Source organism: Haliotis rufescens, unplaced genomic scaffold (genome assembly GCF_023055435.1).
Source record: "Haliotis rufescens isolate VD_foot unplaced genomic scaffold, xgHalRufe1.0.p SCAF_22, whole genome shotgun sequence".
Lineage (NCBI taxonomy): Eukaryota > Metazoa > Mollusca > Gastropoda > Lepetellida > Haliotidae > Haliotis > Haliotis rufescens.
Genome location: NW_025963913.1, coordinates 11,806,402 through 11,822,109, shown reverse-complemented (window position 1 = coordinate 11,822,109; position 15,708 = coordinate 11,806,402). Strand labels below are relative to the sequence as shown.

The 15,708-nt window shown below is 42.2% G+C and overlaps 1 protein-coding gene across 3 annotated transcripts in view; it reads right to left on the bottom strand.

Annotated features, from left to right (window-relative positions):
- Nucleotides 1-9,464: 9,464 nt before the first annotated feature.
- LOC124146407 overlaps nucleotides 9,465-15,708 on the bottom strand; it is a 95,834-nt gene continuing 89,590 nt past the window's right edge. For all 3 annotated transcript variants that reach the window (XM_046516675.2, XM_046516674.2, XM_048401508.1), the window contains one exon: nucleotides 9,465-14,222. In XM_046516675.2, coding sequence (XP_046372631.1) covers nucleotides 14,014-14,222 — 209 coding nt within the window. In that variant the 3' untranslated portion in view covers nucleotides 9,465-14,013. The remainder of the gene's footprint in view (nucleotides 14,223-15,708) is intronic.

Below are 15,708 nucleotides of genomic sequence, written 5' to 3'. Positions count from 1 at the left end.
CAAAGCTGACCAATAGGTCCAAGAAGAGAGCACAACCCAAGCTGTCCAATAGGCGCTAGAAGAGTGCACAACCCAAGCTGCCTAATAGGCGGTAGAAGAGCCCACAACCGAAGCTGTCCAATAGGTGCAAGAAGAGTGCACAACCAAAGCTGTCCAATAGGCGCGAGAAGAGTACACAGCCCAAGCTGCCTAATAGGTCCATGAAGAGTGCACAACCCAAGCTGTCCAACAGGTGCTAGAAGAGTACACAGCCCAAGCTGCCTAAAAGACACTAGAAGAGTGCACAGCCCAGGCTGCCTAATAGGTGCTAGAAGAGTGCACAACTGAAGCTGCCTAACAGGTGCCAGAAGAGCGCAAACCCAAGCTGTCCAATAGGTCCAAGAAGAGTGCACAACCCAAGCTGCCTAATAGGCTGTAGAAGAGCCCACAACCCAAGCTGTCCAATAGGCGCTAGAAGAGTACACAGCCCAAGCTGCCTAATAGGGCCATGAAGAGTGCACAACCCAAGCTGTCCAATAGGTGCTAAAAGAGCCCACAACCCAAGTTGCCCACTAGGTGCTAGAAGAGTGCACAACTGAAGCTGCCTAATAGGTGCCAGAAGAGTGCAAAACCTAAGCTGTCCAATAGGTGCTAGAAGTGTGCACAACCGAAGCTGCCTAATAGGCAGTAGAAGAGCCCACAACCCAAGCTGTCCAACAGGTGCTAGGAGAGTGCACAACAGAAGCTGACCAATAGGTCCAAGAAGAGATGACAGCCCAAGCTGTCCAATAGGTGCTAGAAGAGCCCACAACCCAAGCTGTCCAACAGGTGCTAGAAGAGTGCACAACCAAAGCTGACCAATAGGTCCTAGAAGAGAGCACAGCCCAAGCTGTCCAACAGGTGCTAGAAGAGTGCACAACCGAAGCTGACCAATAGGTCCAAGAAGAGTGCACAACCAAAGCTGACCAATAGGTCCTAGAAGAGAGCACAGCCCAAGCTGTCCAACAGGTGCTAGAAGAGCCCACAGCCCAAGCTGTCCAATAGGCTCTAGAATACACAGCCCAAGCTGCCTAAAAGACGCTTGAAGAGTGCACAGCCCAGGCTGCCTAATAGGTGCTAGAAGAGCCCACAACCCAAGATGCCCACTAGGTGCTAGAAGAGTGCACAACCGAAGCTGACCAATAGGTCCTAGAAGAGTGCACAACCCAAGCTGCCTAATAGGTCCTAGAAGAGTGCACAACCAAAGCTGCCTAATACGTCCATGAAGAGTGCACAGCCCAAGCTGTCCAATAGGCACTAGAAGAGCGCACAGCCCAAGCTGCCTAATAGGTCCAAGAAGAGTGCACAACCCAAGCTGCCTAATAGGTCCTAGAAGAGTGCACAGCCCAAGCTGTCTAATTGGTGCTAGAAGAGTGCACAGCCCAAGCTGCCTAAAAGACGCTAGAAGAGTGCACAGCCCAGGCTGTCCAATAGGTGCTAGAAGAGCCCACAAACCAAGCTGTCCAATAGGCGCGAAAAGAGTACACAGCCCAAGCTGCCTAAAAGACGCTAGAAGAGTGCACAGCCCAGGCTGCCTAATAGGTGCTAGAAGAGCCCATAACCCAAGTTGCCCACTATGTGCTAGAAGAGTGCACAACCCAAGCTGCCTAATAGGTGCTAGAAGAGCCCCACAACCCAAGCTGTCCAATAGGTGCAAGAAGAGTGCACAACCCAAGCTGTCCAACAGGTGCTAGAAGAGTGCACAACCAAAGCTGACCAATAGGTCCAAGAAGAGAGCACAACCCAAGCTGTCCAATAGGCGCTAGAAGAGTGCACAACCCAAGCTGCCTAATAGGCGGTAGAAGAGCCCACAACCGAAGCTGTCCAATAGGTGCAAGAAGAGTGCACAACCAAAGCTGTCCAATAGGCGCGAGAAGAGTACACAGCCCAAGCTGCCTAATAGGTCCATGAAGAGTGCACAACCCAAGCTGTCCAACAGGTGCTAGAAGAGTACACAGCCCAAGCTGCCTAAAAGACACTAGAAGAGTGCACAGCCCAGGCTGCCTAATAGGTGCTAGAAGAGTGCACAACTGAAGCTGCCTAACAGGTGCCAGAAGAGCGCAAACCCAAGCTGTCCAATAGGTCCAAGAAGAGTGCACAACCCAAGCTGCCTAATAGGCTGTAGAAGAGCCCACAACCCAAGCTGTCCAATAGGCGCTAGAAGAGTACACAGCCCAAGCTGCCTAATAGGGCCATGAAGAGTGCACAACCCAAGCTGTCCAATAGGTGCTAAAAGAGCCCACAACCCAAGTTGCCCACTAGGTGCTAGAAGAGTGCACAACTGAAGCTGCCTAATAGGTGCCAGAAGAGTGCAAAACCTAAGCTGTCCAATAGGTGCTAGAAGTGTGCACAACCGAAGCTGCCTAATAGGCAGTAGAAGAGCCCACAACCCAAGCTGTCCAACAGGTGCTAGGAGAGTGCACAACAGAAGCTGACCAATAGGTCCAAGAAGAGATGACAGCCCAAGCTGTCCAATAGGTGCTAGAAGAGCCCACAACCCAAGCTGTCCAACAGGTGCTAGAAGAGTGCACAACCAAAGCTGACCAATAGGTCCTAGAAGAGAGCACAGCCCAAGCTGTCCAACAGGTGCTAGAAGAGTGCACAACCGAAGCTGACCAATAGGTCCAAGAAGAGTGCACAACCAAAGCTGACCAATAGGTCCTAGAAGAGAGCACAGCCCAAGCTGTCCAACAGGTGCTAGAAGAGCCCACAGCCCAAGCTGTCCAATAGGCTCTAGAATACACAGCCCAAGCTGCCTAAAAGACGCTTGAAGAGTGCACAGCCCAGGCTGCCTAATAGGTGCTAGAAGAGCCCACAACCCAAGATGCCCACTAGGTGCTAGAAGAGTGCACAACCGAAGCTGACCAATAGGTCCTAGAAGAGAGCACAACCCAAGCTGTCCAATAGGTGCTAGGAGAGTGCATAACCCAAGCTGCCCGTGAGGTGCTAGAAGAGTGCACAACCCAAGCTGCCCACTAGGTGCTTGAAGAGTGCACAACCCAAGCTGCCCACTAGGTGCTAGAAGAGTGCACAACCCAAGCTGCCTAATAGGTCCTAGAATAGTGCACAACCCAAGCTGCCTAATAGGTGCTAGAAGAGTGCACAACCCAAGTTGCCCACTAGGTGCTAGAAGAGTGCACAACCCAGGCTGCCTAATAGGTGCTAGAAGAGCCCACAACCCAAGTTGCCCACTAGGTGCTAGAAGAGTGCACAACCCAAGCTGCCTAATAGTTGCTAGAAGAGCCCCACAACCCAAGTTGTCCAATAGGTGCAAGAAGAGAGCACAACCCAAGCTGTCCAATAGGCGCTAGAAGAGTGCACAACTCAAGCTGCCTAATAGGCGGTAGAAGAGCCCACAACCCAAGCTGTCCAATAGGTGCAAGAAGAGTGCACAACCAAAGCTGTCCAATAGGCGCGAGAAGAGTACACAGCCCAAGCTGCCTAATAGGTCCATGAAGAGTGCACAACCCAAGCTGTCCAACAGGTGTTAGAAGAGTACACAACTGAAGCTGCCTAATAGGTGCCAGAAGAGTGCAAAACCCAAGCTGTCCAATTGGTCCAAGAAGAGTGCACAACTGAAGCTGCCTAATAGGCGGTAGAAGAGAGCACAACCCAAGCCGCCTAAAAGGCGCTAGAAGAGTTCACAACCTAGGCTGCCCACTAGGCGCTTGAATAATGTACCATATTACCAAGTGGGCACATCTTTTTAATGAACAAACACTTGCTGTACAAGCTGTACCTGACAATGTCTCTGTTTAACTTGTCCATGCATCTAGGGCCTAGGAAACCACTAACAGAAATATTCCCACACAAAACAACATATTACATAATAGTACAAAATTAGTTTATTAATAGTTCAAAATCAACAATCAGATAACACCAGTTATAACCATGCCCTTCAACAAAGAATCATCTTCAATCTTAGCTTAGTTCTCGCTATGCTAAAGAAAGATCTGAGGACATCCCATTAAGGGTCACGTCAGAATGACCTTTCATCCAACCAATCAGAACGTCCCTTAGCAGATCATGAAAGTGACAGTCAGAATTTGTTTTCTAATCATGCATGCACGAAATATTTAACACGGGGTATTCCGAACAACAGTTACAGGTTTTATGATTATATCCAAACAATCTAGGCCATCTATAAGACATTCCAGAATGTTCTTCTTATCAGTTTAAATGTTTTTAATCGAGAATACGTCAAAATATGTTTCGCCAGTTTGAAACTAGTGTCGTAAAGCTCGAGATAGCTGCCTTCTGATTGGCCAATGTCAGTCATTTCCCTGGTTGGTCAAAATTCGCGAAAGGTCTTTCCTGATGTGACCAATAATGGGATGTCATCAGATCTTTGTTTAGCTGTAAAGAAAACTAAGATTTGATTTTAATGAGATTGGAATCATCTTAAGCAACTAGTCCTCGGTGATCAGTTGAAGTTGGATAACTTGTAAGTAGTTACACACAGAATGTCATATAGCTACCAATAATCTTCTCTGTAAGAGGTTTATGCCATTGTGAAGGGGTGTTCATCAAACACTTCAGATTAACATCTAACAAGTGACAAATATCTCTAATATACATTATCTCTAATAACCATATTCCAGTTACTACCTAATCCTTCTGGAAGGCTCTGGGGCTCATATAAACTTAATTTGTAATTAATATGCACATTTCAACCTACTATATGATAGCAGTCTTCTTTTAAATCTTCAATCAAGATCTTTGGAGGAACATAAACCGAGCAGCCAAAACAAAGTTCTTTCTTCATAAATGACAATCACCTGATCTCTGTTAAGAGCATTCTTGTGCATCTGCATTGACATATTATCCAAGAACATTTTCAAAATGAGACATACAAATAGGGTAGCCTCTGTGTGTGTGTGTGTGTGTGTGTGTGTGTGTGTGTGTGTGTGCACACACAGACATCCTCTTAATATACATGAGTAGTCTGAAACAAAGAAGAAATCTAGAACAAAGTCTCCAGGAATTATATCTGTGCAATTTGTCTTTAATTTTGAAGCAATATATACTACTGACACAAAAATAAGGGAATTAATGATTGGAAGGTAGCAATTGTTGAGTGTAAATTTACAGTACTTCATTTGAACGCAACATCACACCAAATTTCACAACATGCATAACAGCACATGGTGCACATGCACACAGAAGCCAAAGTGTGTGCGCCTATAGGGAAACTCACAATCACTAATGCAATTGAGCAAAGCACATGCTTAAAAATGTCTCTGAGATTCAATGAACAAACAAAATGGCAAAGTGTCAGTACCACAGGGGAGATGGAGGGGAACTGAATGTTTGTCAAAACAAGAAACTCCTTGACTGTAGGACAAGTACCATCAAACGGGTTTGGTTGCAATGAGATCTGGGCGTGGCAGGCCTAAAACAATGACACCTAGACAAGATGGTCTTATTACAGCAATTGAACTTCACAATAGATATATATCTGCTTCTGTTATCAAAAGAGAATTCCGTACAATAACAGGAATGCAAATTTCAACATCTACCATTAAAAAGCTGCTCTATGCAGCCTGCCTGAAGGCAAGGCGTCCTGTGAAGGGAGTGACCCTAACAGCTTACCATAGGCCGCAAAGATTGTGGGGTGTGCCAATGGCGTTACACTGTTTACAGACAGACCAAGGTTTTGCTTCCGATTCAGAGATGGCAGAAAACGTGTTGGCGAGTAGTATACCAGGACAACAACTCTTCACAATGATCGGAATGGGGGCGGTAGTGTCATGGTCCAGGGTGGTATAACATATGACAGGCAAACTGATTTGGTTATTGTGAATAGACATTTATTTCAGTGGCCAGCAATATGTTGACGAAATTTTGCTTGCGGTCATTCCATTCCTCAGCAGACATTTTGAACTGCAAGCACCTGCCAATGTGGCCCGGCCTGGACTAGTTTCTCAGGGGTATGGTGGGCAAAACCGAGGGCAACCATACACAAGTTAATCAACAGTACGCTGTCAAGGTGCCATGCATGTATCGCCCAACATGGTGGACACACCACATCCACCGTCACTATCATTTCATCATTTCCCTTATTTTTTGTCAGTAATATATGTGCTATTCTTTTCAATTATCAATTCCTTTCACAATGCCACATAAATGTCATGTTTAAAAATCTGTTTGTTTCAGATGTCAAATCTTGAGACTGAATAAGAATTGTGTGTTGACAGTAGATAGGCAATGTATGCCCTGCTGAAGCTGGGCAAGCATACTACACAAACATTCTTCCTTGGTCAAAACAATAACTTCAAAGTAAAAATCAAAGAGTTACCTACATAAACAGGTCTAAACAAGCATGGAAACAATCCAGCTGACAACTAGATAAAATCTAGTTAAATCTGAGTAATAACATGTTATGTGGTATTATCATTATTAACATAATCAACAAAGGCATAATAAGCTTCACTACTGCACAGTCATGTTTCTCCTCTTACCAAGCATCCTCAGAAACTTCAATATTTGCAACTGGTCTTGTTGGAGCCAGTTTGCTTACTGAGTTACATGACAGAATTAAACTGAGTTGGGCTTTGTTTAAATATATTCCCTCAAACCTTCAAACTTTGTTTTGTGTTTTGTGATTTTGTTTTGTGAACTGGAGTGTGTGTCCTGCAAACTGATTAGTTGGACAACACTGTTTAGGGCATTGGATGCTGGAGTCTTTCAGGCTTTTCACTTTTCACCAATACTTTTCCAAAGTATCTATTTTTTTCAGATTGGAGTAATAGATACCAGATGAATCAAATATTAAGGCTGATCAATATTTATCAGAACATATCCACATAATGCTAATCATGAGACATCATTTTGATTGAAAATATGAAAATATGTGGCCTTGCTTTGTCACTAAATAAAATCAAATCAAGACCTCCTAAGAAAAACAACACATTCAGGCATTTTCCAAAAGCTTACCTACATGCTTGTATTCAAGCAACTAAACACATACAAGTAAGAACACATGAAACATTGAGCAACTTATTGCAAACATATCTACAAAATAGTCATGATAATGATCACAACTTAGCAAAACAACGTACATTAATGACATTGATAGAGTGACTGTATAACGGCAACAGGTTACGTGGTCCCAACATGTCAGTGATATGTAGGAGATAAACATACTGTGTTTTCATGTCAATATAACTGTGCTGAATTGAATTAAGAACCAAACGTGCAGTTTTGTTCAAATGTTCAGGATCAGTATCATTACTATATGTCAGCATTACCTAGGGCTGCAACGATACAGGAAGGTCACGATACGATACACATCTCGATATCCTGGTCACGATACGATACGTATCTCAATACGCAATGATAAAAAAAACAAGACTTAAAGCATGTCAAGATTGAACCTTTCATGATTTTGGAACAGTCAAAATTATTTTATAATAACAAGACTACTGAAGTTGTTCATCTTCAAAGTGGAACTTTCTCTAACTTTCCTTAAAAACAATTCAAAGTTCAAACACCAGAAAATAATTAATGTGATCCACCAGTGATACAACGTCAAAGAATTTTGATGCAATGGTCGAAGAAATTGTATCTGAATTTTTTGTTTTATCAGGAATAATATATTCCAATATCGTGTTAGCTTAGTTGCACCTTTTTCTATATATATATTTAAAATTATAAGAACCACAAGTGTAGCATTTTGGTACTGCTGATTGCTGTTGCAGGATATTTTTACGTATGGAACAATTTGACCAGTCACCCTAGGGACTTCCCGTGCTACATGTATTTCGATTGCGAAAACGTTATGTTGACATATATTAGCCAAATTGCCACAAATATGACTTTTGACGAGTCAAAGTAGGGCCTTTTTTCATATATGTATCCATTCTCTAGCAACTAAAGTTCGTTTCAATGCGTCAAAAGCGGTAATCTGACCGTGGTTGCTGTATCTCTTCACACACGATTTCACCTAACTTCATGAAAACAATATTAAATGAAATTTTGAGTAAAATCAATAAAATATATTACAAACACAAGTCCAGATATATAATGAACACGTTTTAATAACAAGATAGTATAATAATGGTATTGAATTGCGCACTTCAGTTCGGACTTGCTGACTTGTATTTTCATTGTTATGTGCTTGCGGGGATCAGCTGATAATGTTTTTTGAGATGGGGAAAAACATCTGTCTGTGTAAAACCTGAGCTTATTAAAAATGTAAGTACGTTTTTGGGAGCCATGCGTTACCGCGTGCTATAACCAAGTTAGCGGTTTATTGAAAGGCACAATAGCCAGGAAACGCTGTACTTGAGATTTGCGTTCCATATCGTGGCGTATCGATAAATATCGTATCGTGGGTCAAGTATCGCGATGCATCGGAATATCGGTGTATCGTTTCACCCTTAGCATTACCATTATCTTCAATATTTCCCTTCACACGCATCCTGACTGACAAATTTCTTCCAATGCATCAGTCACATTAAACTATGTTTATAGCGAACATGCTGATCTCAAACTGATGGATATAACAAACTTATTGTTGGTTCCGGCCATTTGCTGTTTATATGCTGTATATATGCTTATAACAAACTACGGTTATAACAAACTAAAATAAGAGGTCCCTTTGAGTTCGTTATAACCATAGTTTACTGTATTTTCAATTTTCAAGGCATTTCAAAAAAGGAACGCTCAGTAACCTTCGTCATGTGCAGATGATACATTTCTAAAAATAAATATAGAGTGACAAAATCTCTGATTGTGTAACAACATGTCTAGTTCAAACATAAGTGGTGTTACAAATAGTTAGTTGCCATACATTGTATATTGTTGATACCTTCTGAATCACACATCTTTTAAATGAGTGACATAGAAACATTCTTGAAATATTACAGACATTGATAATGATGTTTACAGTTTGTGTTAACGGACTGAAAACTGAATTTTTTTCGCATGAATTGAAAACCAATATTCTTCCTCTACACCCCATCTGAGAATCATGCATATAAGTATTGAATGTGGTCACACTTGAGTCAAAACTCTTCTTATCCCTTTTGTATGCCTATGTGTAATCTATCAGCTTGTCCTTTACAACAGCAACTCCTATCCCACTGTTAAGTATAATGTCGCCAGAAGGTACTGGGAGGTCAGTCGAGGAAGCATGTGAAGGTGGCAGCGACCAAGAGGTCGCTGTACAATACTCTTGAATATGTCATTAGTTATTTCCAGAGTACACCCCACAAAAATATAGTGTGTGAATTGGATGTAACGTTGCTTTGAACAATATTCAGTTACATCACGGCGTGTCTGCTTCATGTGGCATGTGGGAGGAAAGCCCAAAGTGATGCAGGTATCAGATTTTTACCACTTTGGTGAAGCCATGAGCATGAGTATAGAGCTGACAAACCTAGAGACAATTTAGGACAAACATAAAGAAAACTGATTATTTTCAGGTATTTTTAGTACAAAAACACACCTGTACCTCTACATGACACATCATTAATACCTAAATACCAAATTTTACCTGAAAAATTAATGAAACATAGAATTCTAGTAAAATCTAGATATTTTTTATGATTGTAAACTTATCCTGCATTACTCCTTAATGCATTTACTGCTTGTTTTGAAAGAAAGAAGCTGTGTGAGGTCCAGCTGAAAAAGAAGTTGTTCCAATTAGTTATGTGGCTAACGCCCACTTAACCATGGAACTGATGATGTCACTGATCATCACATTACTGCTAGATCGTAACACCTGAAGACATCGTGGGGAGGCAGCTCTGCGATGGGTGGGCAACTTAGACATAGTAATGCAGGATAAGTAAACAAATATAAAAAATATCTAGAATTTACTAGATTTTTTAACTTATCCTGCATTACTCCTTAATGTATCATGATCAGATAGTACGCCGGTGGAATACCCTAAACTGCGGTCCTCAAAGACATAAAACTCTCCAGTATTTCATGGCAGTCGTTTAGCGCATCACTTGCGCAGATTTGTAACTACTTTGACCTATCTTGTCCACGGATGGTACGATTGGTTTGGTTGTTTAACGCCGCACTCAGCAATATTCTATATATACCTATATGACGGCGGTCTGTAAATAATCGTGTCTGGACCAGACAATCCAGTGACTGACATCATGAGCATCGACCTACACAATTGGGATACGATGGCATGCATCAACCAAGTCAGCGAGCCTGACCACCCGATCCCGTTAGTTGCCTTTTACGACAAGCATAGTCGCCTTTTACGGCAAGTATCCCGGGCTGTTACGTTTGGAATATCTGTCCTTCAAACACAGGAGTCCATCCATGTAACATCTGTATAATCACGATTGTGGTAATGGGACAGACATGGCCAGGCAGCATATCAGAGGCGTCAGAGTGCCAACCTGCCTAGCCGATGTCCGAGGGTCAAGTCCCGAGTAACAGAAAGTATTCTAATTTTAACCCGTGAAATCACTGATCAGCTGCCACGTATCGAATACGATACCTCTCTCGTCAGCCTGCAGTATCCCGCACCTCATCCACAATGTCAAGCTTCAGTGGCCAACCGGTCATTCTCTTGCGCGAATTAGGAGCCACTGACCTGCACATGACTCCGTGCTGTTGGCCATAGTAATAATAGCCCAGCTGCTGTTATAATTTGTATTTGCCAGCGCTGTGAATATCTATCTATATATTTAACTTATTTAACTCAGGGAATATATAAGACATATATATACTCCCTGTTAAAACCTATACCCTGCCAAACTGCCTACAATACAAGTATGGGTTGCTGAAGACCTATTCTACCCCGGATCTTCACAGGTCACGGACAGCACGAGAATATGAGGACATCCAAGTAAAAAGCAGCAAGAGAAATAAGCATGCACTAAAGTCCAGAAACTGATTTACCAAGCCAAACTGCTAGTTTACAGAATAACTCCCCTGTTAGTCATGTGAACATTGCGTGAGTTGGGCGAGGCTGGCTCTGGATAGGAGGAGCATTTTAATGGTGACAAGGTTTGATTACCTTCTGGGTTGCAACCAGAGGTTGATGATGTGCCAAGTGTGCTGTGCGCAGGGACCACAGCCTTGAGATCGTCTGGTCCTCCAGATGCGGACCCCAACCCTCCATAGAGGCATCTATGAACAGGAGGGACGTCGCGGATTGTTCTGTTAAGGGACACCTCCTTAGATGTCACCAGCTCAGATGACTCCTGGGGTGCGGATGTAGAGCAATGGATAGGCAAGGGTCCTGAGTTCTCATGTAAGGTGCCAGAAACTGTTGGATCGAACCCAAGTGTAGGCGAGCTCTGCTCATCAAATCCTGGGCTGACGTACACAATCCCATGAGCACATCACTGATCACTAAATGTAAGCTGTAGTTGAAGAGCAAATAGCAGATTTAGATTAGGCTGTTTATGAGACTGTAAAGGCTGAATAATTCTTTGGTCTGAAAGATTGTACCATGCAAAGTAAGGTAATCATTTCTTTCCCTCGATGCCGTACAAGCACTCATGTTCTTATATCGAGGTGACGATGAAGGGAGGTGCCTCGTTACTCCGCACGTAGGTATTGGAGGTGTACAGAAGTTAATGACTCGGTCACATTGATGTACAGCGACATGCGTTTGATAGAGGAGTTGCAGCATTAAGTACACATGTAAGCACGCAAACCAATCTGTAAGTTGACCTAATTCCGGTCAGATATGTTTACGGTCTGAGAGTCCTTGACACGTGACATTTAAATCACCCTGTGCATTTAGTCGGAGACAAGGTTCAAGCTTCACATACGGAAACTTCCCTGTGACCTGTGTGGAAGACAGACAAGTGGTGTTTCCGTGTTCTGTGTAGAAAGTGTAACGTGGCCGGTGTAGGAGCAAGTTGATATTTGATGATATTTGTGAGGTCTGGTCCTGTCCTGTGAACGATGATTCTGAGAGGTGGGTACCTGGTAGCACATGATGATTCTGTTAAATGTTAAATCGGTCATGAATTTGTGATGATCTTCAAGTTTTGGTACATGAGTTTTGGCATGAGGAAAGCATCAGACCTCTGTATTGTATGAAAGTCAATCTCGTGTTCAGCAACTGCTCTGATCTTTTGAGGGTTGCTGGCCCTGAGGGGATCAAAACTCTTATCTTATTTTCCTTAGATCATGTTACGGTTAACTTCTGTCTGCGAGGTCATCCCGGGTGTGTGCGATGTCCGCCACCTCCAGAGCATGAATAGGGAAATTGTCCTTTGTCAACCGAGGAATCTTGAACGCCGACGACAAAGATATTATCGCAAATTTTTATCCGATGCTGAGACCAGATCCATCAGCATTGGGCAAGCGGAATGGAGATAGCCTTGGACCAAATTGTGTCTTGTTTATCCACGCCCACGTAGGTAGGGGCTTCAGCCCGAAGTTTTTCTTTTCAAGATGGCTGTTGCAGATGTAGCAGTCTCTGAGAGTCATACATCGTCTTTATAGCTTGTTTACAAGCTGGCTGAGAACGGTGCTTCCGGGAGACCCTTAGGTACTTGGAGGAGGCTGTGGGAGAGAGGGAGATGCAAAAGCTATATTTTTTGTTGCTGTCAAACATATATTGGTGCAGTCCAGACACAAAAGGTGGGGATCCAAGCCAGACTTGTCATCGTGGTACTGAGTACAACGGTGCATAAATCTGCAATGAAGCGAAGGTGAAATCACAATACGTTCCCACCATGATTGTGTGTGAATGTAATGTTCGAAATCCTAGAACACAGAGGTAAAGGATAAGATTATGCAAAGGATTGTGAATACAACACTTTAATAACCATAGGGAAGCATAGGTACATACATCAATGTATAAGAAGTACCAAGCAACACAAAGAAAAACAAAATGCAGAACACAAAAAGATTTGACCACAAAGTGTATTAAAAATGGCTAATTGGAACAACAATATGCCTGATAAAATTACTGTGACAAAAAGCCACCATCAAGAGCTAAATATTAATGCAATCACAAAAATAGTAGGGAAGACATGAAGTCATACACCCTATGAAGGACATAAATCACAAAAAACAAACTGTTTTGAATAACACAAAGGATGTCAATGGATTGTAGCTTGAAACTCAAACAGGACTGTTCAGTCTGAGTGACAGCAGTAATGTGATGATACGTTGGTCACGTTGGCACTGTGTGATGGGATTAACCACACAACTAGTTGGAACAACTTTGTCTTCAGCTGGACCTCACACAGCTTCTGCTTTCTGTTAAAACAAGCAGTAAATGCATTAGGGAGTAATGCAGGATAAGTTTAAATAAAAGAAGCATATATCAAAATTAATATGTATCCAAAATACATCTTAGAGGATAAAAACACCAACAGTCAACACTGCTTACAATCTTCCGACACATCACATAAAGTCAGACATTTTCCAGCCAAGACTTTCGAAGTACCAATTGCATGTTGATGTAAAACTAAGAGAGGACTATAATTGCAAGGGTGGTGACTTTCTCGGGACACATGCTCTGCGAACACCATATCTTATCACATGATAATGTTCTGATATTTTTGCATATTCTCATGGATTCTCAAAGTTGACCTTGTTTTGATCTGCAATGGCAGAAAGCATAGGACTGTCAATCTTTCAAACAAATATTTACAAATGCTGCAAACATGATTGTCCTAACACACAGGATTCCAATAGACCTGACCCTAGTATGGACTGAATATCTGTGAATAGGAAGTCATATATCCCTACTAACTGGCTATCTGCAGCTCAACCAATGACACAAAGGATGAAGGCTCAGTGGTCCAACAGCTGACATTAGAGTCCACCAGGTTTCAATGCTCATCACACAGAACAAGGTGACCCTGACAGGCACATCTCCAACACCTCTCTCAACCACAGACAATAAATGAAGCAATGACCACAGAGCCCGACATCAAGAAAACTGTGCATAGGGCATAGCTGTCCTACATGTAACCTTGAGTCAAAGTTGGGATGGGATGCCCTGCTCGTACACCCGTGGCTGGAGGTCCTGAAGTGGATAAGTGCTCCATGTCAATCCTCCATGTCAATCTCCAGGTGGTCAGTTATTATCTTGCGAACATCATATCGCTCCATTTCTGTTAAGTGAGCAATAAGCTGACCAATGCTGCCTTGTTTCATTTGATTCCAATCTATGAGAAGTTGCTCTGATGGCAGCCGGTCATTCCTCTGCAGCATGACCTCATATAACATCACTTCTTCTGTTGTCTTGCCAAGGAGACCTGCAAAGTGAGTAGGAGAGTGAGTCACCTGAAGAATGAGCCCAACACACCGTAACCAAGGGGATGTAGGTAGGTAACAAGTGAATGTGCTCACCACAAGGTGTTCCCAAGTTAACACGAGCACCTGGGACTGCAGAGGACTGGTCAACTTAACTGACTGCATGGGATATTCTCTTGGGGCATCACGATTCACCAATATATCAATGCATACATAATATCTTCAGATGAAACAATATGTGATACACACTTACCTGTATCTATTCATATATCAATCCTGTATCAATTCATATTTTATTCCAGTATCGTTTCACACATTTAAAACAGAATGGAATAAACTTGTTTGCAAAATGGGTTTTTACATACATTTTGATAAACAATATATCATATTATTGTTATGTACAAAGCACAGGGTTTTAAGACTTAAATTCTGTTCTAGTCTTTTTCTAACTGGTGTTGAAATAAAGTTTTGACTGAAATGAGACATTTTTATTTTCAAATATGAGACCAGACATTCAGGAAATATCATGCCTTTTTAATAGCATTTGTGCCTTTTGAAATACATATATTCATACAAAAAAAGGATCGTGATATGTATCATGAACAACGTATAGTGATACATATCATATCAGGGGATAATTGTATCGTGAGATCCCTAATATTTTCCAAGACTCAGGACCAAAGACAAAAGGTATGAAGACACTTTTAGGGGCAAATAGTAAACAAGAAGAAACATGCAAATCAGAGTAGTCTCTTTTCAGCCATTTCTAGAAGGCCCCAGCAATCATAAAATACCACTACACATTTCTATTGTAATACCACTTCCTTTGGTTTGGGAACTGCATGCCTACTACAACCTCCCATACACTTCACATTTAAAGACATCACTTCTGGCCCAGTAAAATGAATTTTACAGGCATTCATAACTAAGCAATCAGTTTTCAGGTTTAGTGACATCACTGAGGGTATAAACCAGAAAGTGTACTGGATCGAGATACCTGAATATGCACTTGTTGTTAAATGACCTTGGCCTTCAATTTAACTCCACATGCCTATTTCTAGTTGGAAACTTGGGTGCTCACTCTCAAACAATTCACACCAACATGGGTTTAGTTCAGGACATAACAGAGCTACCAATCCAGGGAACGTGAATTTCAATGATATTCACTGAAATCCCTTCTACTTCAACTCCCAAACCATCAGGAAGATATGCTACACTAATATTCCTTCTACTTCAACGCCCCACGCTCAGGACTATATTTTACACTGAAATTCCTTCTACTTCAACTCCCCACCCTCAGGAAGATATTTTACACTGAAATTCCTTCTACTTCAACTCCCCACCCTCAGGAAGATATTTTACACTGAAAATCCTTCTACTTCAACTCCCCACCCTCAGGAAGATATTTTACACTGACAATCCATCTACTTCAACTCCCCACCCTCAGGAAGATATTTTACCCTGAAATCCCTTCTACTTCAACTCCCA